This window comes from Coenobita brevimanus, chromosome 35, assembly GCF_032717465.1.
Source record: "Coenobita brevimanus isolate Jiangsu-jjx chromosome 35, ASM3271746v2, whole genome shotgun sequence".
Taxonomy (NCBI): domain Eukaryota; kingdom Metazoa; phylum Arthropoda; class Malacostraca; order Decapoda; family Coenobitidae; genus Coenobita; species Coenobita brevimanus.
The window spans coordinates 17,420,519-17,448,018 of NC_136988.1; the positions used below are offsets into that span (position 1 = coordinate 17,420,519).

Genomic DNA, 27,500 nt, shown 5'->3' on the forward strand with positions numbered 1-27,500 from the left:
AGATCACTCCAGGTCAAGCTAGGTCACCATAGATCAGGTCACTGCAGGTTAAATTAGGTCAGACAGGGTTAGACGAGGTTAAGATAGGTTAGCTGAGGTCACTGAAGGTCATGCTAGATAAGGTGAGGTTTGGCTAGATCACTTGAGGTATGTGTTAAGGGAGATTGTTTTTTTGTTTGTTAATAATACTCGCAGACTTACAAACACACACACACACACACACACACACACACACACACACACACACACACACACACACACACACACACACATGTACGAGTAAAAACGTTGTCATACATTGCCTTAGGGATACACACACACACACACACACACACACACACACACACACACACACACACACACACACACACACACACTCAAACACACCTCACGAGAGACCCCGGGGATGGGACGTCCAACCATGGCCTACTATCCTTGTCCTAGATTTTGTGACTGAGGACTGGGCTTGGTAGTGGTTCATCCAGGGTTCAGTTCCAAGGCAGGGTGGTCATTTTAGAACCCCGACTGCAAGTAAGGGAGTCAATTATATTTTTTTCTTTACTGGTTAATAATAGGTTAGGTTAGGTTGATAGATGAAGTCCCTGACACCTTTTCCGTAGCGATTTATTTTTGAATTTGAGTGATTATTATTCTCTTGAACGTTATTTATGCAGAAGTGGATAGCGTGGTGTAGTAAGCAAAATAAATCGCTTAGGAAGAGGTGTATCTCTCTCTCTCTCTCTCTCTCTCTCTCTCTCTCTCTCTAACAATGATGAGAGATGTTTGGCAAGAGGGTGAAAGACACCTGTGTGTGTGTGTGAGAGAGAGAGAGAGAGAGAGAGAGAGAGAGAGGTAAAAATAAAGAGAGCTTGACATATTGATGAGTGTCTCCCACTCACTGTCATGTACGCGCTTTCACACGCACATACATCACACACACACACACACACACACACACACACACACACACACACACACACACACGTCTAATCAAATACAGACACATAGCCCTAAGATCACACACACACACACACACACACACACACACACACACACACACACACACACACACACAAAACCCGGTACGCACACACATGCTCGCCGAAAATCATGTGTGCGTAAGACAGAGAGAGAGAGAGAGAGAGAGAGAGAGAGAGAGAGAGAGAGAGAGAGAGAGGTCGTGGAAGGAAGAGAGCAAGAGTGAAAAAGAGAGAGAGAGAGAGAGAGAGAGAGAGAGAGAGACAGGGGAAGGAAGAGAGCAAGAGTGAAAAAGAGAGAGAGAGAGAGGTGGGGGAAGGGAGAGAGTAAGGCTGAAAGGAAGAGAGAGAGAGAGAGAGAGAGAGAGAGAGAGAGAGAGGTGGGGGAAGGGAGAGAGTAAGGCTGAAAGGAAGAGAGAGAGAGAAGGAGAGATAAGTTCATCCTCTCTCTGTCTGTCTGTCTGTCTGTCTGTCTCTCTCTCTCTCTCTCTCTCTCTCTCTCTCTCTCTCTCTCTCTCTCTCTCTCTCTCTCTCTCTCGTTTGACTTTAAAGGGCACCATAATCGATTCCTACTTCTGTACAAAACAAGAGGACGAGGAGGACGAGGAGGACGAGAAAGACGAGGAGGACGAGGTAGAGGAGGAGGAGGAATACAAAGGAATACAAAGAAAAGCAAACAGCAACAGACCTTATGGTCATTTCAAGGCTGTTTGTTACAGAGTAGACTACCGTATGACTACAAGATCTAACTCTACATGCTGAAGGATAAGGATAGTAAAGCAAGAAGGCTCCTTCAGCCTCCAAACACTCCAGTTAAAACTGGCAGGAAAAAGTGAGAAAGACCACCATCAAGCATGGAGAAAGTGACATGGAAATTTCATAGGAAAGACTGAAAGGAAAAGTTACATTCTGTAATACTTTATCTATAAACTACCAGCTTGAATTATCTGAAAGAGAAGGTAATAAAATAAATTGTGTAATCAAATAAATAACTAAGGCATGACATTATATACGGGTACGTTGAGTTAACGGGGCATCTGTAGACACCGCGTGGAAAATGAACAGGGGTTGTGCGCCAGCCTTGCTTGACGCTTTTAACGTAGGCAGCAGTCAATCAGGCCCCAGCTCCGTTCAATCCACTGAGACAACGTACCATCCCATGCGGGACAAGTACACAAGTCACCTCCTGAAGCAGTGACCCCTGGTACATTAAAAAAAATCCCGATGGTGGTCACTTAACTAACAGGGACCCTCAGTGATCCACAGCCCATCACAGGTCGAACGTATGAGTAGTGACCGCTAACTCAGGGCTATCTGTGTTGATCCTAGTCTGTGCTTATATAATTTTATTTGCATTTAATAAATTAATAAATTTATAATGACGCGACGCCATGTACGGGCATATTAAGTTCACGGGGTGTCTTGTAGACAGAATGGGAATGAACTTACGTGTAGCTGGTAAGAGTATGTTATTCGGACAAAAACAGTCAGCTGAGGATTCTCGTGCAAGTACTTGTCTATTTTGTTTTTAAATGTCTTAACTGAGATACTGTTCACGGTATCTGAGGGTAATCTGTTCCAGATATTTACGACTCTGTTGAAGAAGTATTTTGCTTCATGGGACTGGAAACGCTTTCTTATAATTTTGCAGCCATTACTCCTGGTGTGACTCGACCGGTCTATTTCAAAATATTTATTCGCGTCTAATTTGTCATATCCCGTCATGATTTGAAAATTTCAATAAGTTCACGTCTTCACCTGCATTTCGTTAGGCTAAACGATTTAAGTTCTTCAAGGAATTCCTCATTTCGTTTGGTTCTCGGTCGTGGTACAGAGTGTGTAATTGTTCGCTGAATTTTCTCTAATTTTTCAATGTCCTTTCTGTAGTACGGAGACCAGAACTGCACACAATACTCAAGATGGTGGCGCAGTAGCGAGTTGTACAAGGCAAGTATGACTTTTTCCGATTTAAACTCGAAAATTCTTCCAATAAAACCCACCAGCTTGTTTACAATATTAACCGCCTCGGTGCACTGCTTACTTGGCTCTAGGTTATTTGATATTACAGTATCACACCAAGATCTTCTTCGCTGTATATACTTGATAACTGGATATTGTTCATTTTGTAATCTGCAAGGACGGTGTTATTTCCAATATATATATATACTCTGCATTTTTCTATGTTGAATTTCATTTGCCATTTTTCTGCCCAGCTTGCCAATGTATTAAAGTCATTTTGTAACTGCTGCCACTGTAACGTTCAAATTAATTAGTTGCTTTGGTATCGTCAGCAAATCTGGATATTTTACAGTCTAGACCCTCATCCATGTTGTTTATATAGAGAATGAAAAGTATCGGTCCAAGTCCTGAGCCCTGGGGAACGCCACTCATCACATTACACCATTTGGGTTCCTTCCCGTTTATCACAACTCCCTAATTTTGGTGTGAAAGTCAGTCTTGTAACCGTATTGGAAGAGGAGGAGGAGGAGGAGGAGGAGGAGGAGGAGAGAGAGAGAGAGAGAGAGAGAGAGAGAGAATGAAAGAGAGAGAGAGCACCAACCACTCAATCACATTATCGTCTCTCTCTCTCTCTCTCTCTCTCTCTCTCTCTCTCTCTCTCTCTCTCTCTCTCTCGTTTGACTTTAATAACATTCACTACCCCATCAAAATTAATTATGGGAGATTAAAGATACACGTTAATGAAGAGAAGATTGGTAGCTCTCTCTCTCTCTCTCTCTCTCTCTCTCTCTCTCTCTTTACAGTGAAAGAAGGAGGGTTCCCAGGAGAGGGGGGGGGGATAAGTACACACAGACCGGGTAAATAGGCTGAAAGAGAGAGAGAGAGAGAGACAGACAGACAGACAGACAGACAGAGACAGACAGACAGATAGACAGGTAAATAATAATTAGCCAAGAAAGGAAAGAAACTAAAAGAAAGACAGACAGATCGACAGATAGACATACAGACAGACAGATAGACAGACACGACTTTCTCTCAACATCTCAAATTTGGTCACATGCAATATTAAAGGAGAAAATAGAAAGGAAAAGGAAAGGGGTGGACATGGGATGGAAATGGAGAGGAAGCAACTGACATGGGGAGATGGGCGAGTGAGAAGCATAAGGGGAGATAGGAGGGGATGAATGTAGGGTAGGGTAGGGTAGGGTAGGGTAGGTAGGGTAGGGTAGAGTTGGATAGGGTAGGGTTGGGATGAGTTGGGTTGGGTTGTGTAGGGTAGGGTAGGGTAGGGTAGGGTAGGGTAGGGTAGGGTTGGGTAGGTTAGGGTAGGGTAGGGTAGGGTAGGGCAGGGCAGGGCAGGGCAGGGCAGGGCAGGGCAGGACAGGGGCGGGGTAAAGTGTATGCATTTAAAGAGGACTGAACCATGGCAAGGCAGGTGTGTGTGTGTGTGTGTGTGTGTGTGTGTGTGTGTGTGTGTGTGTGTGTGTGTGTGTGTGTGTGTGTGTGTGTGTGTGTGTGTGTGTGTGTGTGTGTGTGTGTGTAAAAGAGAAACAAACTAGAGACAGACAGCCAGACAGACATACACAGACAGACTGAAAAACAAAGAGAAAAGAGGGGGATGTGTGTGTGTGTGTGTGTGTGTGTGTGTGTGTGCGTAACGCCCACCTGACTCTCTGTTACCCCAGCAACACCACACACGCAAGCAGGTAGGCAGGCAGGCAGGCAGAAAGGCTGGAGGTAGGCAGCTCTCTGGAGGGTGGCAGGCAGGTATGCAGGTAAGCAGGTAGATCGATAGGTAGGTTGGTGGGTAGGTAGGTAGATAGGCAAGTAGGTAGGTAGGTAGGCAGCGAGACCAAGAGGTAGGTAGGTTGGTATATAGGTAGGTACAGATAGACAGGCAGATATAGACAGAAAGCGAGAGAGACGGACACTGAGAAAGACAGATAGATAAATTGACAGATGGATAGATAGTGAAAAGAAAAAAAATAATGGATATTTTTGAGGATGTGTGTGTAGTATACGACGCTGTTCGATTTTTTCTTATGGAGGAGGAGGAGGAGGAAGAGGAGGAGGAGGAGAAGGAGGAGGAGGAGGAGGAGAAGAAGGAAGAGGAGGAGGAGGAGGAGGAGGAGGAGGAGAAGGAAGAGGAGGAAGAGGAGGCATATTCGCAGTTCGTCTTAAGAAACACAAATTTTTCTTGTTTTTTCTGCAGGATGAGGAAGGCCTTTGATATGGCTTTGTTTGTAATGTAAAGATGTTCGTTTTGTGTGTGTGTGTGTGTGTTTCAGAGCTATACAGCGCCAACACACACACACACACACACACACACACACACACACACACACACACACACACACACACACACACACAAACACACACACACACACCAGGTAAGATTAAGTTAGAAGTGCTTAGGTGTATGCATGGTGTGGCTAAATTAGATCTGGTACGGATACAGTGGATTAGACAGGACTGGATTGGTCTGAACTGACTGTGATTACGACAGACTGAGTAAAAGGAATATGGCTGGGTTGGGTTGGGTTGGGTTTGGTTTGGGCTGGGCTGGGCTGGGCTGGGCTGGGCTGGGTTGCTACGTGAATAATCTAGCGGGCGGGGTGAGGGTAAGAAGGCAGACTAAAGGGGAGGTAAGGACACACTCCATCTCAAAACACTTCGCCACCAAGAACACGAATCTGCTCCATCTCTAGCCACACAGACATCCAATACAGATATATAGGTGTGTGTGGGAAAGCAAGGACTATGGGGGAGGGGGAGATGAAGGCCGAGAACGAGGTGGAGGACTGGTACAATAAATAAAAGAATAAGTGATGAAACCACAGGATGTATTTTTTTTTTTATCTCGCATACGGCACATGGTTGGCTGGGAGCGGCAGACCGAGGATGAGGTGGTGAGAGGAGGAGAGAAAGAGTGAGGGGAAGGGGAGAGGACAAGGAGAAAGGAGGAAGAAGAGACCGAGGAAGAGACTGCTGAGAGAGAGAGAGAGAGAGAGAGAGAGAGCAAAAGGGTATAGGTGTATGTAGGTGTATGGATTCTTTTGTCTATATATCTGGCTCTGAAAATAGACTACTCGCTCCTTTCCCTGAGGCCAGCAGTCCTCCCACGCACTATAATCCTTTCCAGTACTCTAGAATAAGATGCTAGTCACGAAGAAGTGCTAAGAACATAAGAAGAGAGGATAACTGCAGTAGGCCGGTTGGCCCATGCTAGGCAGCTCCTAGAAGAGTAACTGAACTACTAGAATGAGATAAGGATAGCAAAGAAGAAGGCTCTCCCCCGCCCTCCAAACCCTCCAGCCGAAGCCGGCAGGAAAAAGTCAGAAAGAACACCACGCAGTATAGAAAAACTGGCGTGGACATTTTACAGGAAAGTGTGAAAGGAGAATAGAGACTATCACAGGGTAACCTGAAAAGGAAAAATTATGAATTAGTATTGATTATGAGATTTTCTTTTTTCTATATCCACCCCTTATTTGTCATATGCTTATCTAGCCTATGCTTGAAACTCTCAATGGAAGAGGCAGCAACTACTTTACTAGGCAGCTTATTCCATTCGTCTACTACTCTATTACCAAACCAATTTCTACCGATTTCCTTTCTGAAAAGGAATTTTTCTAAAGAGAACCTGTATTTTTTTTTCACAGGAAAAATCATCAGAGAAATTACCAATATGCCGGGAATCGAACCCGGGACTCTCAGGTGAGAGTCCCGGGTTCGATTCCCGGCATATTGGTAATTTCTCTGATGAGGAATTTTTCTAGTTTGAAACCATTATTTCTAGTTCTATCCTGTATGCTCACTTTAAGTACATTGCTGATATCTCCCTTATTTATACCATTCATCCACTTAAACACCTCAATTAAGTCTCCCCTTACTCTACGCCTCTCTAGCGAATGCAGACTTAGTCTTTTCAGTCTGTCTTCATATGACAGGTTCCGGACGTCATGTATCATTTTTGTCATTCTTCTCTGTACATTTTCTAACGAGTTAATATCCATTCTATAGTAAGGACACCAAAATTGTACTGCGTAGTCTAAATGTGGCCTTACTAATGCTAGATAAAGTTTCAGTATTACTTTAGATGATTTATGTGGCCTTACTAACACTAGGTAAGGAAAGGATGTAGAGCAGTATAATTATTGAACTTAAACTTAGCCTAAAACTGCCGTCTCTACTGTATGATGCTAGTCACGAAGAAGTGCGCTGAGTTACGTTCTCTTGTGGCTTATTTCCCTTAGCTCAGAGGCAGAAAAGGACGATGCTGAGGCTCTACAGGGCATCCTTCCAGAGCACTTCTTCGTGACTAGCACCATATCAGGACACCTTCATTCATAGAGAGAAGGCAATTACAAGCCAAGTTTGAGGAGGAGGAGGAGGAGGAGAATTGAAAGTAGTAGTAGTAGTAGTAGTAGTAGTGGTAGTAGTAGTAGTAATAGTAGTAGTAGTAGCAGTAGTAGTAGCAACCCGTCTCAACAGGATGTGCACCCAGTGGACTGCAGGCTGAAGTTGCCCTCCTCCTGCAGTCCACCATCGTCCTTTCTGGGGATAGGGAGGGAGTTGAGGGACGTGTGTATAACCAGGCAGCTCCACCGCCCAGTCATATCAGTGCCACCACGTGAAGGCGTCGCGTTATTCCACAAAAAATCCATCCACACCACTACACCATGTAATACCAGACTTAAACCGCGATATACCAGGCTGGTGTAGTGGTATTAGCGGGGGTGCTTTTTGGGGGGCGGCGAGTTGGTGTGACGCTGAGAGGGGCAATGAAAATGCTTTGAATTCTGTCACTTAAAATAGCTGGTGTCTTTGCTGGCAGGGAGGTAGGTAGGTAGGTAGAATGATTGGTTGGTTGGTTGTTTGGTTGGTTGGTAGGTAGGTAGGTTGGTTGGTGGGTAGGTAGGTAGGTAGGTAAGTAGGTAGGGAGGCAGGTAGATAGATAGTTAGATAGATAGATAGATAGATAGATAGACAGATAGAGTGACTAAAATAAATTCCTTGGCAAAAGTGACAAAATGTTATGTGCTGGAGAGAGAGAGAGAGAGAGAGAGAGAGAGAGAGAGAGAGAGAGAGAGAGACCTGGGTTCGTATTTCAGTCGGTTCACCCTAACACCTTTTCCTTAGTGATTTATTTTTCGGATACGTTTGGCTAATATCGTTTTGCACTTTATTCATGTAGACTCAGATGATATTAGAGAAATAAAAAAAAAAAGAAGAAGAGGGGGCAAGGTGTAATAAGCAAAATAAATCGCTTAAGAAAAGGTGTTAGGGAGCTTCCTTCACCGACGAGAATAACAGACAATGGGCAAGGTCTAATAAGCAAAATAAATCGCTTAGGAAAGGGTGTTAGGGAGCGTCCTTTACCGACGAGAATAACAGACAATGGGCAAGGTCTAATAAGCAAAATAAATCGCTTAGGAAAGGGTGTTAGGGAGCGTCCTTTACCAACGAGAATAACAGACAATGGGCAAGATCTAATAAGCAAAATAAATCGCTTAGGAAAGGGTGTTAGGGAGCATCCTTCACAGACGAGAATAACAGACAATGGGCAAGGTGTAATAAGCAAAATAAATCGATTAGGAAGAGGTGTTAGGGAGCTTCCTTCACAGACGAGAATAACAGACAATGGGCAAGGTGTAATAAGCAAAATAAATCGATTAGGAAGAGGCGTTAGGGAGCTTCCTTCACCCACGGCCCTCAGAGAAAGACGATGAAAATGGAGATTATGGGGTAATGGGTAAGAACTTAATGGGTGGATGGGGTAATGGGTAAGAACTTAATGGGTGGATGGGGTTGGCAAGACATTGATGAGTGGATGGGGTTGGCAGGAAATGGATGGATGGATGGGGTTGGCAGGATTTTAATGGGTGGATGGGGTTGGCAGGAAATGGATGAGTGGATGGGGTTGGCAGGAAATGGATGGGTGGATGGGGTTGGCAGGAAATGGATGAGTGGATGGGGTTGGCAGGAAATGGATGAGTGGATGGGGTTGGCAGGAAATGGATGGGTGGATGGGGTTGGCAGGACATCGATGGGTGGATGGGGTTGGCAGGACATTGATGGGTGGATGGGGTTGGCAGGACATTGATGGGTGGATGGGGTTGGCAGGACATTGATGGGTGGATGGGGTTGGCAGGACATTGATTGGTGGATGTGGTTGGCAGGATTTTAATGGGTGGATGGGGTTGACAGGACATTGATGGGTGGATGGGGTTGGCAGGAAATTGATGAATGAAAGGAAGCATCAATATTGAGATTCGAGAAAGATGTGGAGAAAGGAAGCCTATTGTTAAAGTAAATAGCAAGAGACAGTGTGCTTGAAGAGGAGGGTATCTATCTATCTATCTATCTATCTATCTATCTGTCCGTCTGTCTGTCTATCTATCTTTCTATTCATCTACATATCTATCTACCCATCTGTCTATCTGTCTATCTATCTTTCTATATATCTATCTATTTTTCCATATATCTATCTATCCATCTATCTATCTATCTATCTATCTGTCCATCTATCTGTCTATTCCTCTATCCATCTATCCATCTATCTATCTATTCTCTACTTGTCCATTTATCTATCTATCAATCTCTCAATCTATCTTTCTATCTATCCACATCTTATAAGGAGGTGACGTGGAAGGAAAAGATCCATGAATACTGTATGTGAACGTGTGTGTGTGTGTGCGTGTGTGTGTGTGTGTGTGTGTGTGTGTGTGTGTGTGTATGTGTATGTGTGTGTGTGTGTGTGTGTGTGTGTGTGTGTGTGTGTGTGTGTGTGTGTGTGTGTGTGTGTGTGTGTGTGTGAGGGGGGGCGGCACAAAGGTCATATCCAACGCTCGGAAAGGTCAGAGGTCATGCAAGGGGCAGGAGACAGTGAGAAAGTGAGAAAATGAAAAAGTGAGCGAGTGCCTCAGTGAGAGAGAGAGAGAGAGAGAGAGAGAGAGAGGCGAGCCAGTTGGTAATGACTGTATGTAAGGACGTAAGGATGTGAGTGAGTGAGTGAAAGATAGACTGTAAGCGAGTGAGTGGCTGAGTGAAAGTGAGTGAGTGAGTGAGTGAAAGTGAGAGAGTGAGTGAGTGAAAGTGAGTAAGTGAGTGAGTGAAAGTGAGTGAGTGAGTGAGTGAAAGTGAGTGAGTGAGTGAGTGAAAGTGAGAGAGTGAGTGAGTGAAAGTGAGTGAGTGAGTGAGTGAAAGTGAGAGAGTGAGTGAAAGTGAGTAAGTGAGTGAGTGAAGCGGGTGGGTGAGTTGGAAGAGTATAAATGGATGTGATTGTGTTTGTATGTGTGTTTGTTTGTTTGTGTAGTTAGACAAACAAAGATACATGGGTAGACAGAGAGGAGAGAGAGAGAGAGAGAGAGAGAGAGAGAGAGAGAGAGAGAGAGAGAGAGAGGAGTGAATGGAAAAATTAATGAAGGGTTGAGGTAGGTAAGGCTTCAAGAGAGAGAGAGAGAGAGAAAGAGAGAGAGAGAATATTTTATAGCTAGAATGAACGATGATGATGATAATAATAATAATAATAATAATAATAATAATAACAATAATAATTAAAACAAAAACTAGTTACCTTTTTTCTTATTTTGTGGCCACGATAAGGAAGCTTCGCCATAACTACTCACATTTATGATACTGACTGTAGTGATGCAAATGTGATGCAAATGTTCCTTTTGTGTTCACGGCCGAAGCACCTGATATCAACAGAACATACTGTAGATACCTGCAGTTTTTTGTAGTTACCTTTAAAATGAGTTCAAGGTAATTCCTAACTGGGACATGTACTTAGACTAACCTACGGCAGCTTCTTGTGTAATATCAACAGCATCTGAGACAAAGGTGTGGAAGATCTAAATGAGGCATGGGTATATTTTACTCTTCTCTCAATAACTGGCTAACTGTATGCTTAACTGTAACCAGATTCCCTTCAGGTAATAAGAGGTACCACAGCTATATTCCTGTAAAGTTACAGCCTTACAGCTTTTGTGGTTTTCTCTACAACGTGTTACAAATATAACAATGAGCAGATTTGAATTCGGTACTTTCCACTAGGATAAATGGCAAAATAGTCAGCCAAGATTCGAAGCAACTTTTTTATCACAGCATTTTCAACCAAACAGCTGCACCTCAATTAGTTTCTGAGATATATCAGTTTCAAATATGCAATGTTTGAGCCAAAAATGAGTATATGACCTTCAAATGTAGGTCAAGGTCATTTATATTTGGCACAAGTACTTGGGTTACCCTAGGGTACTTTCCTGTATAATATCATCAAGATCTATAAAAAGTGCAAAGAAAAATAATAATAATAATATTTATCACAACAACAACAATAATAATAATAATAATAATAATAATAATAAAAATAATAATAATAAATAGTGATAAAACCCCTACAGTAAGAAGGGCATTTTCAAAAACGCGATAAAATCTTTCTTTACACCTCTTCCTTAGCGACTTATTTTGTACCGTACACCTTAAGCTCCTCCTCGTTACTGACCAGAAGCTATCGATATTAAAACGACTTACGGTACCACAAAAAAATGTTCAGATATAATGCGCAAAATAAATCGCTTAAAACTACGCAGACAAGAGAGGGAAAGGGCAGGAAGGGGAGGAAGAGGAGGAAGGGGAGCAAAAGGGGGAAGAGGGAGCAAGAGGAGGAAGAGGGAGGCAAGAGGGAATCCATCCAACAAGCGCTCCGCCTAGGGCAGTTTCATTCTCTCTCTCTCTCTCTCTCTCTCTCTCTCTCTCTCTCTCTCTCTCTCTCTCTCTCTCTCTCTCTCTCTCTCTCTCTCTCTCTCTCTCTCTCTCTCTCTCTCTCTCTCCTATTAAATCATCCACACACCGCTATGCTCACCTTAAATAACACGGATATTGGTAGTAACCAGCCTTATCCAAAAATAAGTCGCTGAGGAAGAGGTGTTAGGGAGCCAGACGATTTTATTCAACTGAGAGTAAATCATAACACTGAATGACTTAATACACTGTAGAATGAAGCGTGAGAGACTGACAAGGAGAGCGCTGTAAGGTGGAGAGGGGCAGGGGGAGACGAGGGGTCAGGTGGAGGGATGAGTTCGTCGTCTGCATTTGAATTTCCCTAACACCTCTTCCTTAGCGATTTATTATTGGATGTGGCAGGTTAATATAATTTGTAATGTATTTTGAATGTAGTGGTATTTGAATGACTTAAATGACACAGAAGAGGGCAGTAAGGAGACTAAGGATAATAAATTGCTTAGGATGAGGTGTTAGGGAACCTCCTTAACTGACGAGAAGAGAGGTATATGAGTGAAGGCGGTGGGGGTTGGAGGAAGGGCAGCGTGACAGCAGAGGACAGGGTGACAGGGGCGATATGTTTATAGATAGATGTAGACAGATAGATAAATAGATAGATACTGATAGATAGACGATCCCTGAACAAGAGTGCTTCAGACTATGCCATTTTTCAATTTGCAGACTTTTAGAGAGAGAGAGAGAGAGAGAGAGAGAGAGAGAGAAAGGGAGAGAGAGAGAGAGAGAGGGAGAAAGGGAGAGAGGGAAAGAGGATATGAACAGTGCGTAGGATACAAAGGTTTGGTGGAGCGAGAGAGAGAGAGAGAGTGTGTGTGTGTGTGTGTGTGTGTGTGTGTGTGTGTGTGTGTGTGTGTGTGTGTGTGTGTGTGTGCTGTAACCGATACGATTCAGACCGATCAATCGCCGATATATACATTTTTTCCGATACAGAACCGATTCCGATATTTACTTCTGATATCGGGAAAAACATTACAATAACTTATACTAAATATTTGGGTCACTGTTTTGCCTAATTCTGTAAAATAATGTTACCTTGAGAGTGTTTTCCAGCTTAATAGACTTGCTAAACCCGTTAAAGGTGCGTGATAGTAAGTGCGTGGGTAGGGGAGGAGAGAAGGGAAAAAAGAATTGAAGGCTGAAAGCAGCGAGATGAGTGTGTGATATTCTGCGTACTGGTGGTGTGTACGTGTGGTGGCCATGTGGGTTAATGTAAGTAAATAGTGCACACACGCTGTTGAAATAAGCGCACCTATTAGTTTATTCTTAGTCGTAATATTGGGCCACTCCTCTCACTGAAATGTATATAAAGTAGTGATTTACTGCCTATAAACAGAAGAAAGGCAGTAGATGAGGACAGTAAGAGGACAGTAACTCTGAGGCGATGAACAACATTAGGCAATTTCGTTGAAGCTCAGTTAATACAGCGATACAATCCTTGACTCGATGGAAAAGTGTTACATATACAATAGATCTCGCCTGTGTTTCTTCATTACTAAGCTATACGCACAAGGTTTGCAATTTGGTACGCGTGTGTGCGGTGTATAGAATTATATATACTGTATAGACAGACAGATAGATAATACCGGTACCCGTATACACAAAGGAAAGAGGATAAATCGAAGCATGAACATCACCTAATGATGTGTATGTATGGGAGATCGTGTGTTTGTGTGCGTAACCGAGGCCCTAAATTCCAGCGTCATCTCACAACGAACATTTATCATATCGGAAGACACTGTGGTTGCTCACTTCAACCACAAAATCTTCAGTGCTAAACTTATCAAAATAAATAAGAAATACTTAAATGAAGACTGTTCTTAAAGTCTAGAAAAGCATGACATTTGTGGCGTGTCGTGTGAGCCAATCTAGTACACTATCCTACAAACATATGTTGTTGGCTTACACTGGACTTAGCCATTCATGTTTTATCTCATGAAAAGCGGTTTTAATCATGATATATATGAGGAACAGTCCTTGACCACTAGTGAGTTAAGCTCAATCTCTGGTATTAAAACAGACGTATTATTCCCACCATGCACTAACTCTAGGCTGGTCTGGCTGAATTGGCTAATGATCGAAAACTTACGTACATTTAACAATAAATGTTGTATCATTTCACGGCTAATGACCGGCTAGCCAAGACTTTACATACGGTAGTTTCCAGGACAAATGCTGTGTTTTATTATCTAGATGAAGACCAGAAGCTTACATTCATTATACATTTCATATATCGTTAATTACCAAGATCTGGCTTAGATTTAGAGGATAAATGTTATGTGCTTACTATCTGTCTAATGACCGAGTGTTGTGTATATTTGGGGACGCACTAAAGTTACGGTTTATACTGTATGTTTCCAAATAAATTATGTGTCCAGTGGTGAAGACGCTGCTTACCTGTGAGCATTAATGTGTCTTAGTAACATTTTAAAATATAAAGGTAAAGTACACTTAACATTTTATAACTTCTTTGAAATAAAAACCCAATGAAAAGAGCTAAAGGAATTGTTATATTTTGATGTTAACTAAAATAATATGTTTTTAAGTACCAGCATTTTTTTGCGATCGCTAAAAAAAAAAAAAATGCAAGTAACGCCAGAATTTAGCACTAAATTCCTTGACCTCAAAGACAGGCATCGAGAATTGTGTATATTATTTCATTATATACGTTTTACTGAAGATTAATATAAGAAATGGAATTAAACTGAACCTCTTCTCAAAGTTCTAGTACCAATAATAATAATAATAATAATAATAATAATAAGCTTTAGACATACCGCCAGTGTGTGTGTCCGCTGCCTAATTCTCACGTAGCTACTTATTCGCCAAAGCTCCCTGGCAGAAGCCCGCTTTCTAGATAATTCTGGCGAGCTTCATACTGACTACGGTGATATAATGTTGTGTGTGTGTGTGTGTGTGTGTGTGTGTGTGTGTGTGTGTAATGGAGAAAGAGGTCCTCGGGTGATTTTTTCCCTTCCGATAGCGATGCCGATACTTAACTGCTTTTGTTTGCCGATTTACAGCACGAGAGAGAGAGAGAGAGAGAGAGAGAGAATACTATGAACAGTGCGAAAGTTTGGTGGAGAGAAAGAGAGAGAGAGACAGACAGACAGACAGACAGACAGAGAATATGAACAGTGTGAAGGATATGAAGGTTTGGTGGAGAGAGAGAGAGAGAGGCGAAAAATGACCACGATTGACATGCTCTTGGTCAAGGGTTATGTCCTGAGGAGGTTAGAACTCTCTCTCTCTCTCTCTCTCTCTCTCTCTCTCTCTCTCTCTCTCTCTCTCTCTCTCTCTCTCTCTCTCTCTCTCTCTCTCTCTCTCTCTCTCTCTCTCTCTCTCAATCACGTGCAGAAGAGCCATTGATTTTCAGGCCCCTCTTTCACCTGCTCTCTCTCACTCTCTATCTTTAATTATATCACACTTTTCTTCTCCGCCTCACCTGCTCACCCACACTACCTGATCCCTCTCTCTCTCTCTCTCTCTCTCTCTCTCTCTCTCTCTCTCTCTCTCTCTCTCTCTCTCTCTCTCTCTCTCTCTCTCTCTCTCTCAGTACCTCCATCTTTTCCTTCTCCCTGCTCCCTCCCTTCCTTACCTTCTCTCTCTCTCTCTCTCTCTCTCTCTCTCTCTCTCTCTCTCTCTCTCTCTCTCTCTCTCTCTGATGAATCCTGAGTGATAGCTATAGATTAACGCTAGAATATGGTCCTAGTCACGAAGAAGTGCTATGGAAAGGATGTAGAGCAGTAGCATTAACACTGGAATATGATGCTAGTCACGAAGAAGTGCTATGGGAAGGATGTAGAGCCGTAGTATTGTGTTTTTCTGCCACTGAGCTACGTGAAATAAGCTGCAAAAGGACAAGATGCTAGTCACGAAGAAGTGCCACGGGAAGGATGTAGAGCCGTAGTATTGTCTTTTTCTGCCACTGAGCTACGTGAAATATGCTGCAAAAGGACAAGATGCTAGTCACGAAGAAGTGCTATGGGAAGGATGTAGAGCCGTAGCATTGTCTTTTTCTGCTACTGAGCTACGTGAAATAAGCTGCAAAAGGACAAGATGCTAGTCACGAAGAAGTGCTATGGGAAGGATGTAGAGCCGTAGTATTGTCTTTTTCTGCTACTGAGCTACGTGAAATAAGCTGCAAAAGGACGAAAATCTGGGCCAAGTTGAGGTGAAAGGAGTATAGGCTATCGACCATCCCTCCATCCATTTGTTTAACTCGTGTGACCAGTCCTGCATCCCTGAGTAGCACCCTGGTCTATAATCCCCCTAAGAGCCTGGACCCACCACACCACCAGGCTTCCTTTGGCAACTAAGCTGAAAGTCAAACGTTCGGCTCTGACCAGTGGAGAGGGTGGGAGCTGCCTCTATGAATAGTCTTTTGTGTTTAGATAGATTGATAGATAGATAGACAGATAGATGGATAGATTAAACTACCGTATACATTTCAATTTCCTTTTTTAACTTACAAGAGAGAGCGTCAACTACAAAACAAATCACTGAAAAACACAGGAAAATAAATCGCTATGTAAGATTTGTTAAGAACTCTCTCACCTAGAATATAGATTTTTCTCACTATGCATATCCTACGTTAGTTTTCCCAGCTGTGATATCCTAGGGTTTTAGAGGGCGATGTGAGCTGGGAGTAGGGCAGTAAAATGGCGGAGGACAGGGAGACATGGAGGCGATTTGTCTGTGGCCACCCCTTACGGGATTAAGGCGTCTGGCAATAGTGATAAATAGAACTTTTACTCAGCGATTTATGCCGTTAAAAATCAGTCACAGGAGCCGCAGGGGTTGAGAAAGAGTGAGAGAGAGAGAGAGAATATGTGAGATAGCGAGTGGGTGGAATGAATATAAACTGTTCCTCTTTAATATCCCTCACCCTGCCTCACTCTACCTCACCCTGCCTCGTGACCCTACTTTACCCTACCTCAAACTACCTCACCTTCCCTCACCCTACCTCACCCTTCCTCATCCTACCTCACCCTTCCTCACTCCACCTCACCCTGCCTCACCCTACCTCACCCTTCTCACCTTGCGTCACCCTGCCTCACCCTTCCTCATTCCACATCGCCCTGCCTCACCCTCCTTACCATACCTCACAATACGTTACCTCTGCATCGCTCTATCACCAGTAAAGTGGGTTTGGTGAGCGCGTGACGAGCGAGCGAGCATTTGTACATGCGCCTATCATCACAATTTCATCATGGTGTAAACTTTCAACATTTTTGGTGAGGTCGTTGTACAGTAACAGAAGAATAATTGAGCTAAAATATTTACTTCCTCACGTTTTATCTCTGGACGTGCATATAGCGAGGCGCCGTTGCATTTATCACACGCGCAATGTTCAGTTCTCTGCTCCCGACTTGCCGTGTCAACGAACCGCGTCGGTAAGCGTTTGGCTGTTGATCGACTAATAAAACCCAGACATGAGGCGATTACCCTTGCTGATTTCACCCCCTAAACACAGACAAAACGGTCATGTAAAATTATGAGCGTAATATCCGATATTTAACTGTTAGAATTCAGGCCAGAATACAGTGTTTCAACAGGAACTCTTTTATTAGTTGATTACACAGTGTAGCATGTCAGTTGAAGCCCTCTGTACACGGCCTTGGCTAGCTGGGATTCAAGGGGTTTCTTTGGCCTCAGGAGTAAATATATCGATAAAAACAGCGTATTTAATGTATCTACTACCCACTGAAATATTCTCTTCTCTGTCCCACATAGTACAAAGGTCACTAGCCTCTGAAGATCAACGCGGTCGGGCGGAGTCGTGTCGGGCTGAGTCGGGCCGCTTATTTCTCAGCTGAACGTAAAAATCGCTTCGCTCGCTGCGCTCGCTCGCTCGTAATCACACACACACACACACACACACACACACACACACACACACACACACGTACGCCTTGGATGAACAAGAGAAGTTCTGTAAAAATATTCCCAAGACTCTCTCTCTCTGTCTCTCTGTCTCTCTCTCTCTCTCTCTCTCTCTCTCTCTCTCTCTCTCTCTCACCTGGCTCTAGCTCTCTTTCTGTACCTGGCGCTCTGTCGTTTGTCAATTTCTCCCTCCCGCCTCGCACCCACTTTTCCTCCTCTCTCTCTCTCTCTCTCTCTCTCTCTCTCTCTCTCTCTCTCTCTCTCTCTCTCTCTCTCTCTCTCTCTCTTCTCTCTAACTTCCGACACAGGCATGGGTAAGTTTGCTAATTCTTACCCTCTTCGGTAATGACGTTAGGCAGCGTCCCCTCCAGCCTCAGATAGATAGATAGATAGATAGATAGATAGATTGATAGGCAGATAGATATGATAGACTGATAGATAGATAGATAGATAAATGGATAGATAGACGGATAGAGATGGACAGATTGAGACAGACAGATAGATAGATAGATAGATAAAGAGAGAGAGAGAAAGAGAGAGAGAGAGAATGAATATTACAGAACGCGTTACTAATACGATTCCCTGCTCATCTCTCTCTCTCTCTCTCTCTCTCTCTCTCTCTCTCTCTCTCTCTCTCTCTCTCTCTCTCTCACTTTTCTTAATTACGGTCACTGAGAGGAATCACAGGTAAAAGCAGGGTGAGGCAGGGTGAGGCAGGGTGAGGTAGTGTGAGGCAGAGTGAGGCAGGGTGAGGTAGTGTGAGGCAGGGTGAGGCAGGGTGAGGCAGGGTGAGGTAGGGTGAGGCAGGGTGAGGCAGGGTGTGGTAAGGTGAGGCAGGGTGAGGAAGGGAGATGTAGGGTGAGCAGGGTGAGGTAGGGTGAGGTAGGGTGAGGCAGGATGAAGCAGGGCGAGTGAGGTAGGGTGAGGTAATGTGAGGTAGGGTAAGGAAGGGAGATGTAGGGTGAGACAGGGTGTGGTAAGGTGAGGCAGGGTGAGGTAGGGTGAGGCAGGGTGTGGTAGGGTGAGGCAGGTGTGTGGTGAGAATACGTTTGAGAGCCACTAGACTATATGACTATATCTTCTTTAACCACTGCCTCCTTCTCTCTCTCTCTCTCTCTCTCTCTCTCTCTCTCTCTCTCTCTCTCTCTCTCTCTCTCTCTCTCTCTCTCTCTCTCTCTCTCTCTCTCTCTCTCTCTCTCTCTCTCTCTCTCTCTCTCTCTCTCTCTCTCTCTCTCTCTCTCTCTCTCTCTCTCTTTCTCTCTCTCAAGCGCAGACTCCGCCCAGATGATGGAAAGTCAGAAGTATTATTAATATATTAATATTGATCCATGCTGAGAGAGAGAGAGAGAGAGAGAGAGCAACACACCCATCTCACTCCAGCACCCCATAAAAAAACCACTTGCGTCTCGGTAACGGGCATGAAATATTTGAGCAGACTGTGTGTAAAAAGACAATGGAGATCTCTTAAACATAAGACAGTCCACAAATAGCGCTTCTCTTACCCTGAGCACAATTTTTCATATCTTGCGAGGACAGTACACCCTGCAAAATTTATTCATTCCCTAACTCCCGCGCCCACACCAGCACACTGAGCCATCCACACAACGCACAACCTCCACTACATTGAGAAAATTGTGTACAATAAGGCAAGATGCTGTAAAATAATATACATGTCGGTAATGGGAGAGGGTAAACTTGAAATAAATCGCTTGCTGGTAGGTGCAAAGATGGGTTAATTCATCCGAGTGGTGATGTGGTTGATGTTCATTAGTTAGATAGCAGAAGTAGATAATCTGACTGGGCTCTGAGATAGATAGATAGATAGACAGACAGACAGACAGATGGACGGATAGATATATGGACAGACAGACAGACAGACAGGTAGACAGATAGACAGACGGATAGATAGAATGATAAGCAGAGATAGATAAAAGAAGTGTGCCTCTCTCTCTCTCTCTCTCTCTCTCTCTCTCTCTCTCTCTCTCTCTCTCTCTCTCCTGTAAATGTCTCCAAGCTCTGCAAATGAGACAAGATAGTAAGCTGAATTTTAAGGGAATATGGCGCGCCTTAAGATATTCTCCTAAGCGATTTATTTTGCATATGATCCCTTAAAATATTCTCATTGCAAGTTTGTTATGCCTTTTAATACTACAAAGTTCACCTCAATAACACAAGGGGATAATGAGGTGAGGGGCACTGAATAAATCGCAAAGAAATCAGTGTTACGGAATCTCTAATGGATGCTAAATTCAATATCTATTTTTTTCTCTTTTTTTTTCGTAATTAAACCTAACCCTACTGACCTTAATCTACCTCCACGTGACCTGACCTCACTTTTTTTTTATTCAAGGAAGAAGGAACCAAAGGCCAGGAGCCCGCAAATCGTTCCTTCCAAGACAAAAACGAAAGCAATATAAAAGAGAGCCAAATTCAAGATCCGTTCATTTCGAGATGCCTGGACACACTGCGTTTGAAAGACTGGAGGTCATAGGAAGTAGGAAATACAGCCAGAGGGAGACAGTTCCAGAGTTGACCTGTTGCATACATGAAGGACTGGGAGTAACGGTTAACCTTTGCATTAGAGAGTTGGACAGAAAAGGGATGAGAGTTTGTTGCTAGACGGGTGCTACGCGCCCGCCGCAGTGATGAAGGGATGCAAGCAGACAGTTCAGAGGAGCAGTGACCATTGAAGTGGCGATAGAAAAGAGATAAAGATGCAACAGTGCGGCGATGAGACCTAATCCCATCTAACAGTCCTAACTTAGCCTAACCTCACCTAATCCTACTTTATCTAATCCTCATCAGTCTTAGAGTTAACCAGCATAAACTCTGCTAACCCACCCCAACCGCCCTAACCCAGTTCAACCCTACGCAACCTACCCTAACCCTGCCCTGCCTTCCCCTGCCTTTTAGTGCCCTTCAATGGCCTTATATAACAATGTGTTGGTGGTCGAGTGGTTGGTTGAGCTGTCTGTCGTTCAGAAAGACCCGGTTTCGATTCCAGATTGGAGTTGGGAAGAGGCTGCTAGATGTGAATTGAGAGAGAGAGAGAGAGAGGGGGGAAGGAACGTGTGTGTGTGTGTGTGTGTGTGTGTGTGTGTGTGTGTGAGAGAGAGAGAGAGAGAGAGAGAGAGAGAGAGAAAGAGAGACAGAGAGAGAGAGAGATGGGAGACAGGGGAGAGAATGTGTGTGTGTGTGTGTGTGTGTGTGTGTGTGTGTGTGTGTGTGTGTGTGTGTGTGTGTGTGTGTGTGTGTGTGTGTGTGTGTGTGTGTGTGTGTGTGTGTGTGTGTGTGTGTGTGTGTGTGTGTGTGTGTGTGTGTGTGTGTGTGTGTGTAAGAGATGGGAGATAGGGGACAGAACATGTGTGTGTGTGTGTGTGTGTGTGTGTGTGTGTGTGTGTGTGTGTGTGTGTGTGTGTGTGTGTGTGTGTGTGTGTATTTATAATCCACATACCCCCACCAGTACCATCAAATCAGACCTGAATGATAGTTACAGCATGACAAACGGTGGGTATGAGCGCCAAAGTGGTGACATGTAAAGGTATATGACACATGGGAGAATTGCCGGGCCTCGGGGTAAGGACTATCACCTCTATACCCAGAATCGGACACATAAAAACGAAAATTAAGTTCTGGGTCCTGGCCTTTGGTTCTTTTTTCCTTACATAACAAAAATAATATGGCAGAGAGTTACAATTTAAACCAGCAATTTTACCGTCCACAGTTTTACAATATATATTTTTTTTCAAACAGGGATCGCTCCACTTTACCGTCCAAAACACACATCAAAGGTGATATTGATGTTGCAGGTGAGGTACAATCAAACAAAAGAGTGTGGTACCGTAACCCCGGGGTACGATGGGGGTGAAAATGAGTGAGTTTTGTAGACGCACATGATTATTAACCTAGCGCCTTAAACACACACACACACACACACACACACACACACACACACACACACAGGAGGGTAAAAGCTGACGATCACGACCATCAAGTGATCCTGACCGACCCGGTGAATTACACACACACACACACACACACACACACACACACACACACACACACACACACACACAGCACTTATAAACTCAAGGGCTCCATACATCATAATTCTTCGTCCATGTTTCAGAAGGATACGTGAGGATGGGTGTACGATAATTTCTGGGGCTGACTGTACGTGGGCATGAACACATACATATTTTTTTCTCATATACAAGGAAGAAGGAACCCAAGGCCAGTCCACCACTCTCATCCTCTTGGAACTCCCTCTTCGTCCGCCGTTACGATTCTGAATGCAAGAGTTGTCCTGTTCATGAGAGGGGTAATGGTGACGGCATCAGCACCCTCAGGCGTATGACTCACTCTTAAATAAATAAAATACTCCTTTCACCTTAACTTGGCCCAGATTTTCGGCCTTACGGAGTCCTTGGTCATGTAGCTCAGTGGCAGAATAAGACAATGCTTCGGCTCTACATTCTTCCCATAGCACTTCTTCGTGACTAGAACCATTTGTGGGGGAGTTATTTCATTACTGAAATTGACGACTGGAACTGATGAGAGCAATTTTAGGCCAAGTAGATGTGAAAGGAGGAACATAAACTGAGAGGGATGAGGATATGGTACTGAGACCTAACACCTCTTCCTTAGTGATTTATTTTTGGATACGGCTGGTTAATATCGCTTTTTACGGGGGACAGGGCGACTTGGAGGCGATTTGTTTGTGGCCACCCAAACGGGATTGAGGCGTCTGGCAATAGATAGATAGACGTTATTTATGCAGAGTATGGCAAGGTTAGGATTGACGTGACACAGAATTGGATGGCCAGGTGTAATAAGCAAAATAAGTCGCTAAGGTAGAGGTGTTAGGGATATCGTTTTGTACGTTATTTATGTAGAGTATGGCGATGTTAGATGGATTTAAGTGACACAGAATAGGATGGCAAAGTGTAGTAAGCAAATAAATCGCTAAGGAAGAGGTGTTGGGAATTATACGTTTTTTATGTAGAGTATGGTGAGGTCAGAATGATTGAAGCGACACAGTATAGGATGGCAAGGTGTAATAAGTGAAATAAATCGCTTGGGAAGAGGTGTTAGGGCACTTCCTTACCCGAGGAAAATAACACACGAAAGGCAACACAAACTAGATTCGTATATATACATTACTATTTCCACTGGTGCCTTCATGTGGTGGCACTGATATAACCAGGCGGCTCCACTGCCTGGTTATAGACACGTCCCTCAACTACCTATCCCTCAAAAGGACGATGGTGGACTGCAGGAGGAGGATAACTTCAGCCTGCTGTCCACGGGGTTCACGTTTCACATGAACCTGGGACTGCTACTACTACTACTTCTACTACTACTACTACTACTACTACCATCAGCATTATCATCTTTACTGCTATCACTATTACTACTACTATTACTATTATCATTACCACAACTACTAGCATACCAACGCCACCACCACCACCACTAGTACTACTACTACTACTACTACTGCTACTACGACTACTACTTTTGTTATTATTATTATTATTATTATTATTATTATTATTATTATTATTATTATTATTATTGTTGTTGTTATTATCATTACCTGTACCATATTACTACTACTACTACTACTACCACTACTACTACTACTACTACTACTACTACTACTTCTATTATTATTATTATTATTATTATTATTATTATTATTATCATTATTATTATTAAAGTATGAATGCCCCACTACGATAAATATAGCTCCTTTATATCACCATATTAGGTCTCTAGTCAGTCTGCTTGTGTGGCTGGGAAGCACCCTAACACCTTTTCCTTACCGATTTATTCTTGGATATGTTCGGTTCCTATATCGTTGTATTATTCATGCAATATATGTCATTAAAAAGATATGAGAGGCAAAAGGGAGAATATTAATGGGTACGTGGAAAAATAAATCGCTCAGGAGAAGGTGTTACGGATACGGGCCTCTATCTAACCCCTCTCTCTAAAGATAAAAGGAAGAAAATATCAAAGTCGGTATCACAACAGGCTAAATCGGTTACAGAAACATGTTAAGGTCTTTTTTTTTAAGTGACAGGTAAATAGCACAATTTTTTCTACATCTGATTGCTGATGGAAGGCATATTCTAGGCAGTACTGGAGCTTCTCAACACCGCCTCCTCTGAGACTTAGTCTGCGTATTACACCTTAACGTATTACACCTTTGCGTATTACACCTTAGCGTATTACACCTTAACGTATTACACCTTAACGTATTCCTGTGCGCTGTTCATTTCTTCTTAATATCGAAGCAGTTTCCAACAGTAATATAAAGGAAGATACAAAATAAAGCGCCAGTGAACAAGTGTTACGGAATATTCAAAGCCAATTACAAAGACTGAAGGGGTGGTAAGGGTGAGGGTGGGGTGGTAAGGGTGAGGGAGGGGTGGTAAGGGTGAGGGTGGGGTGGTAAGGATGAAAGTGGGGTGGTAAGGGTGGGGGAGGAGTGGAGTGTAAGGGTGAGGAAGGGCTGGTAAGGGTGAGGGTGGGCTGGTAAGGGTGAGGGAGGGCTGGTAAGGGTGAGGGAGGGCTGGTAAGGGTGAGGGTGGGCTGGTAAGGGTGAGGGTGGGCTGGTAAGGGTGAGGGAGGGGTGGTAAGGGTGAGGGAGGGCTGGTAAGGGTGAGGGAGGGCTGGTAAGGATGAGGGAGGGCTGGTAAGGGTGAGGGAGGGCTGGTAAGGGTGAGGGAGGGCTGGTAAGGGTGAGGGCAGAGTTAGGGGTCAGGATAGAATGACAGCAGGGCAAAATAAAGCAGGGTACGGGAGGGTCAGGGCAGGTAGAGTGTATATAAGGGAAAGGTAGGGCAGGGCAGGGCAGGGCAGAGCAGGGTAAAGTTTTGTAAGATAGGGCAGGGCACGGCTTGGCAGGGCATGGCAGTACTGAACGTGGCATTATTGCAGGATGGGTCAGAGTGGGCATGTTGGCGGTGGGTCAGGGTGGGGCGGGTCAGGGGTGGGTCACGAGGACAAGGCCACCAGCACCGATGACGAGCTGCTGGCCTCCCCCGCCCCCACCCCCACCGTGGCACCGGACGCCTGCTTCCGATACATGGCACAGACTGCGCAGGTGTGGGGCGCAGACCTGGTGGGGGGCGGCCGGCCCCGCGTGGGCCGTGAGGGGCGATACCTGCGCCACCAGGAGTCCCTCAGCAGCAACAGTGACGTGTCTCGGCCGCAGCGACAGGTTAAGCTACGGCGTCAGCGCACGTCGGAGTCCTGTGATGTGGAACTGCAGCGGCGCCCCAAGAGCAGAGAGCTGCGGCGCCAGTGGACCACAGACTCCTCAGACTCCGGTTATGGCTACTCCAAGCGCACCTCACGGGAGCCCCTGCGGCGCCAGGACACGGAGGAGAGTGCTGACTCCACCAGGCGGCTGATCCGCAGCCTGCAGCGGCAGCCCACCACAGAGTCCTCATCCTCGCTACGGCTGACGCGGCAGTCATCCATCCGCAGCGCGTCTGACATCCAGAGTCTGTACCTGATGCGTCAGTCCACCGTGGAGACCTACGACGACGTGTCCACCACAGACTTCTCCCGCCCACAGTCCTGCAACAGTGGCCGCCCACCCAGTCTGGGCGGGGCCACGCCAGACCTGCCACACGCCTTCCCACCCGACACCGCCCACCGCACAGTACCCAGCACGCCGGGCCTGCCGCACTACCCCTACCAGCAGGACCTGTACGCCTACGACTACACCGTCAACGCCATACCAGCCACGGTGGGCGCGCCGCTGCTCTCCACCACATCATGCTCCCTCATCAACCTCAGCGCTGTGGATCTGGAAGCTGCTGACGTACGGGAGCTGCACCGCGGTTTACGGGCGCTCAAGGCCTCCGCCGCACCACGCAGCCGCCACAAGACCCGGCGCAGCAGAGACCACGCCGCGGGGGAGACCGAGGCGCTGAAGAAGGCGCGGGAGAGGGTTCGGCGCAGGAAAGAGGAGGACGAAATGCCGCGTAAAGTGCGCTGGTCCATCATGGCCACGGGGCTGATACTGCTGCTGATGTCCGTCATACTGGTGGGCGCCACGCTCAAGATGGCGCCACTCATTGATGAGATGGGTGAGTCCTGCAGTTTTATCAGGGATTTGTCTGCCTCTTACTGACTTTTTTAACTTGAAACTTTAACTCTCTCTCTCTCTCTCTCTCTCTCTCTCTCTCTCTCTCTCTCTCTCTCTCTCTCTCTCTCTCTCTCTCTCTCTCTCTCTCAGCATAATTACAGCCAAAAAACATATTCATACAGGCAAGACATACGTGTACAATTTTTTATACGATTAAATACGATACTGTGGTTGTGTGGTGGTGTGGTGGTAGTTGTGGTGGTAAATAGGTGGAAAGGTCTTAGTGGTAGTGGTGGTAGGCCTAGTTGTGGTAGTGGTGATGTGACTGGGACACATGGAGTAGTGGTAATAATGATGGTAGTTGTGGCTGTAGTTGTTGCAGTGGTAGTAGTGTTGGTGGTAGTTTTGATGGTCGCTGTCTTGATGAGTGGCGATGATGGGTGTAGTAGTAGTAGTAGTAGTAATAGTAGTAGTAGTAGTAGTAGTAGTAGTAGTAGTAGTAGTACTAGTAGTAGTAGTAGTAGTAGTAGTAGTAGTAGTAGTAGTAGCAGTAATAGTAGTAGTAGCAGTAGTAGTAGTAGTAACAGTAGTAGTAATAGTAGTAGTAGCAGTAGTAGTAATAGCAGTAGTAGTAGTAGTAGTAGTAGTGGTGGTGGTGGTGGTGGTGGTGGTAGTGGTAGTAGGAGTAGTAGTTGTTGTTGTAGTAGTAGTAGTTGTTGTTGCTGTTGTTGTTGTAGTAGTAGTTGTTGTTGTAGTAGTAGTAGTAGTTGTTGTTGTTGCTGTTGTTGTAGTAGTAGTAGTAGTAGTTGTTGTTGTTGCTGTTGTTGTAGTAGTAGTAATAGTAGTAGTAGCAGTAGTAGTAGTAGTTGTTGTTGTTGTTGTTGCTGTTGTAGTAGTAGTAGCAGTAGCTAGTGAGAGTTGTTATTATCGTTATTTTTTGTAGTGGTACGGATGGTAGTAATTGCAGTGGTTGTGCTAGAAGTTGTGGTAGGTGTAGTAGTGGTAGTAGTTATGGACACACACACACACACACACACACACACACACACACTCATTTGCATACATACGAGTCACACTTTTTATGCAGAGTGTATATGTGAGAGAGAGAGAGAGAGAGAGAGAGAGAGAGAGAGAGAGAGAGAGAGAGAAATCCATCCGGAATTTGCCACCTAATCATAAATTCGGATATAAAATGAGTCGGCAGTTGAACGGAAATGAGAAACAGCAGATGCATCCGAATAAGTGAAATATTTACAGGCTTGTCCAAAAATAGCGCTGCTCTGGACGCTCTTGCGGTATCTAACGTGTTGTGGGAACGGTTATGTCTGCTGGTGTGGGCGTGGGTGTGGCAGTGGGTGTAAGAATTGAGTATATGATGCAGGTAAGGCACTGGTAACGCTGAATAATGTAAAGGAGAGACAGACAGACAGACAGACAGACAGACAGACAGACAGACAGAGGGGGAGAGAGAGAGACAGACAGACAGACAGACAGACAGACAGACAGACAGAGGGAGAAAGAGAGAGAGAGAGAGAGAGAGAGAGAGAGAGAGAGAGACAGACAGACAGACAGACAGACAGACAGAGGGAGAGGCAGACAGACAGACAGACAGACAGACAGAGGGAGAGGCAGACAGACAGACAGACAGACAGAGGGAGAGGCAGACAGACAGACAGACAGACAGAGAGACAGCGAGAGAGACAGACAGACAGACAATGAGAGAGAGAGAGAGAGAGAGAGAGAGAGAGAGAGAGAGACTTCGAAATACGCTG

General features: G+C 44.7%; 2 protein-coding genes across 2 annotated transcripts in view; both read left to right on the forward strand.

Annotated features, from left to right (window-relative positions):
• The window catches only part of LOC145396159 (uncharacterized), a 105,902-nt gene that overhangs the window by 62,066 nt on the left and 16,336 nt on the right, over positions 1 to 27,500 (forward strand). The gene's annotated exons all lie outside the window — the stretch shown is intronic.
• LOC145396206 (uncharacterized) overlaps positions 24,571 to 27,500 on the forward strand; it is a 10,075-nt gene continuing 7,145 nt past the window's right edge. The window contains exon 1 of the mRNA XM_080269641.1: positions 24,571 to 25,729. Within this exon, the coding sequence (XP_080125767.1) occupies positions 24,571 to 25,729 (1,159 nt within the window). The remainder of the gene's footprint in view (positions 25,730 to 27,500) is intronic.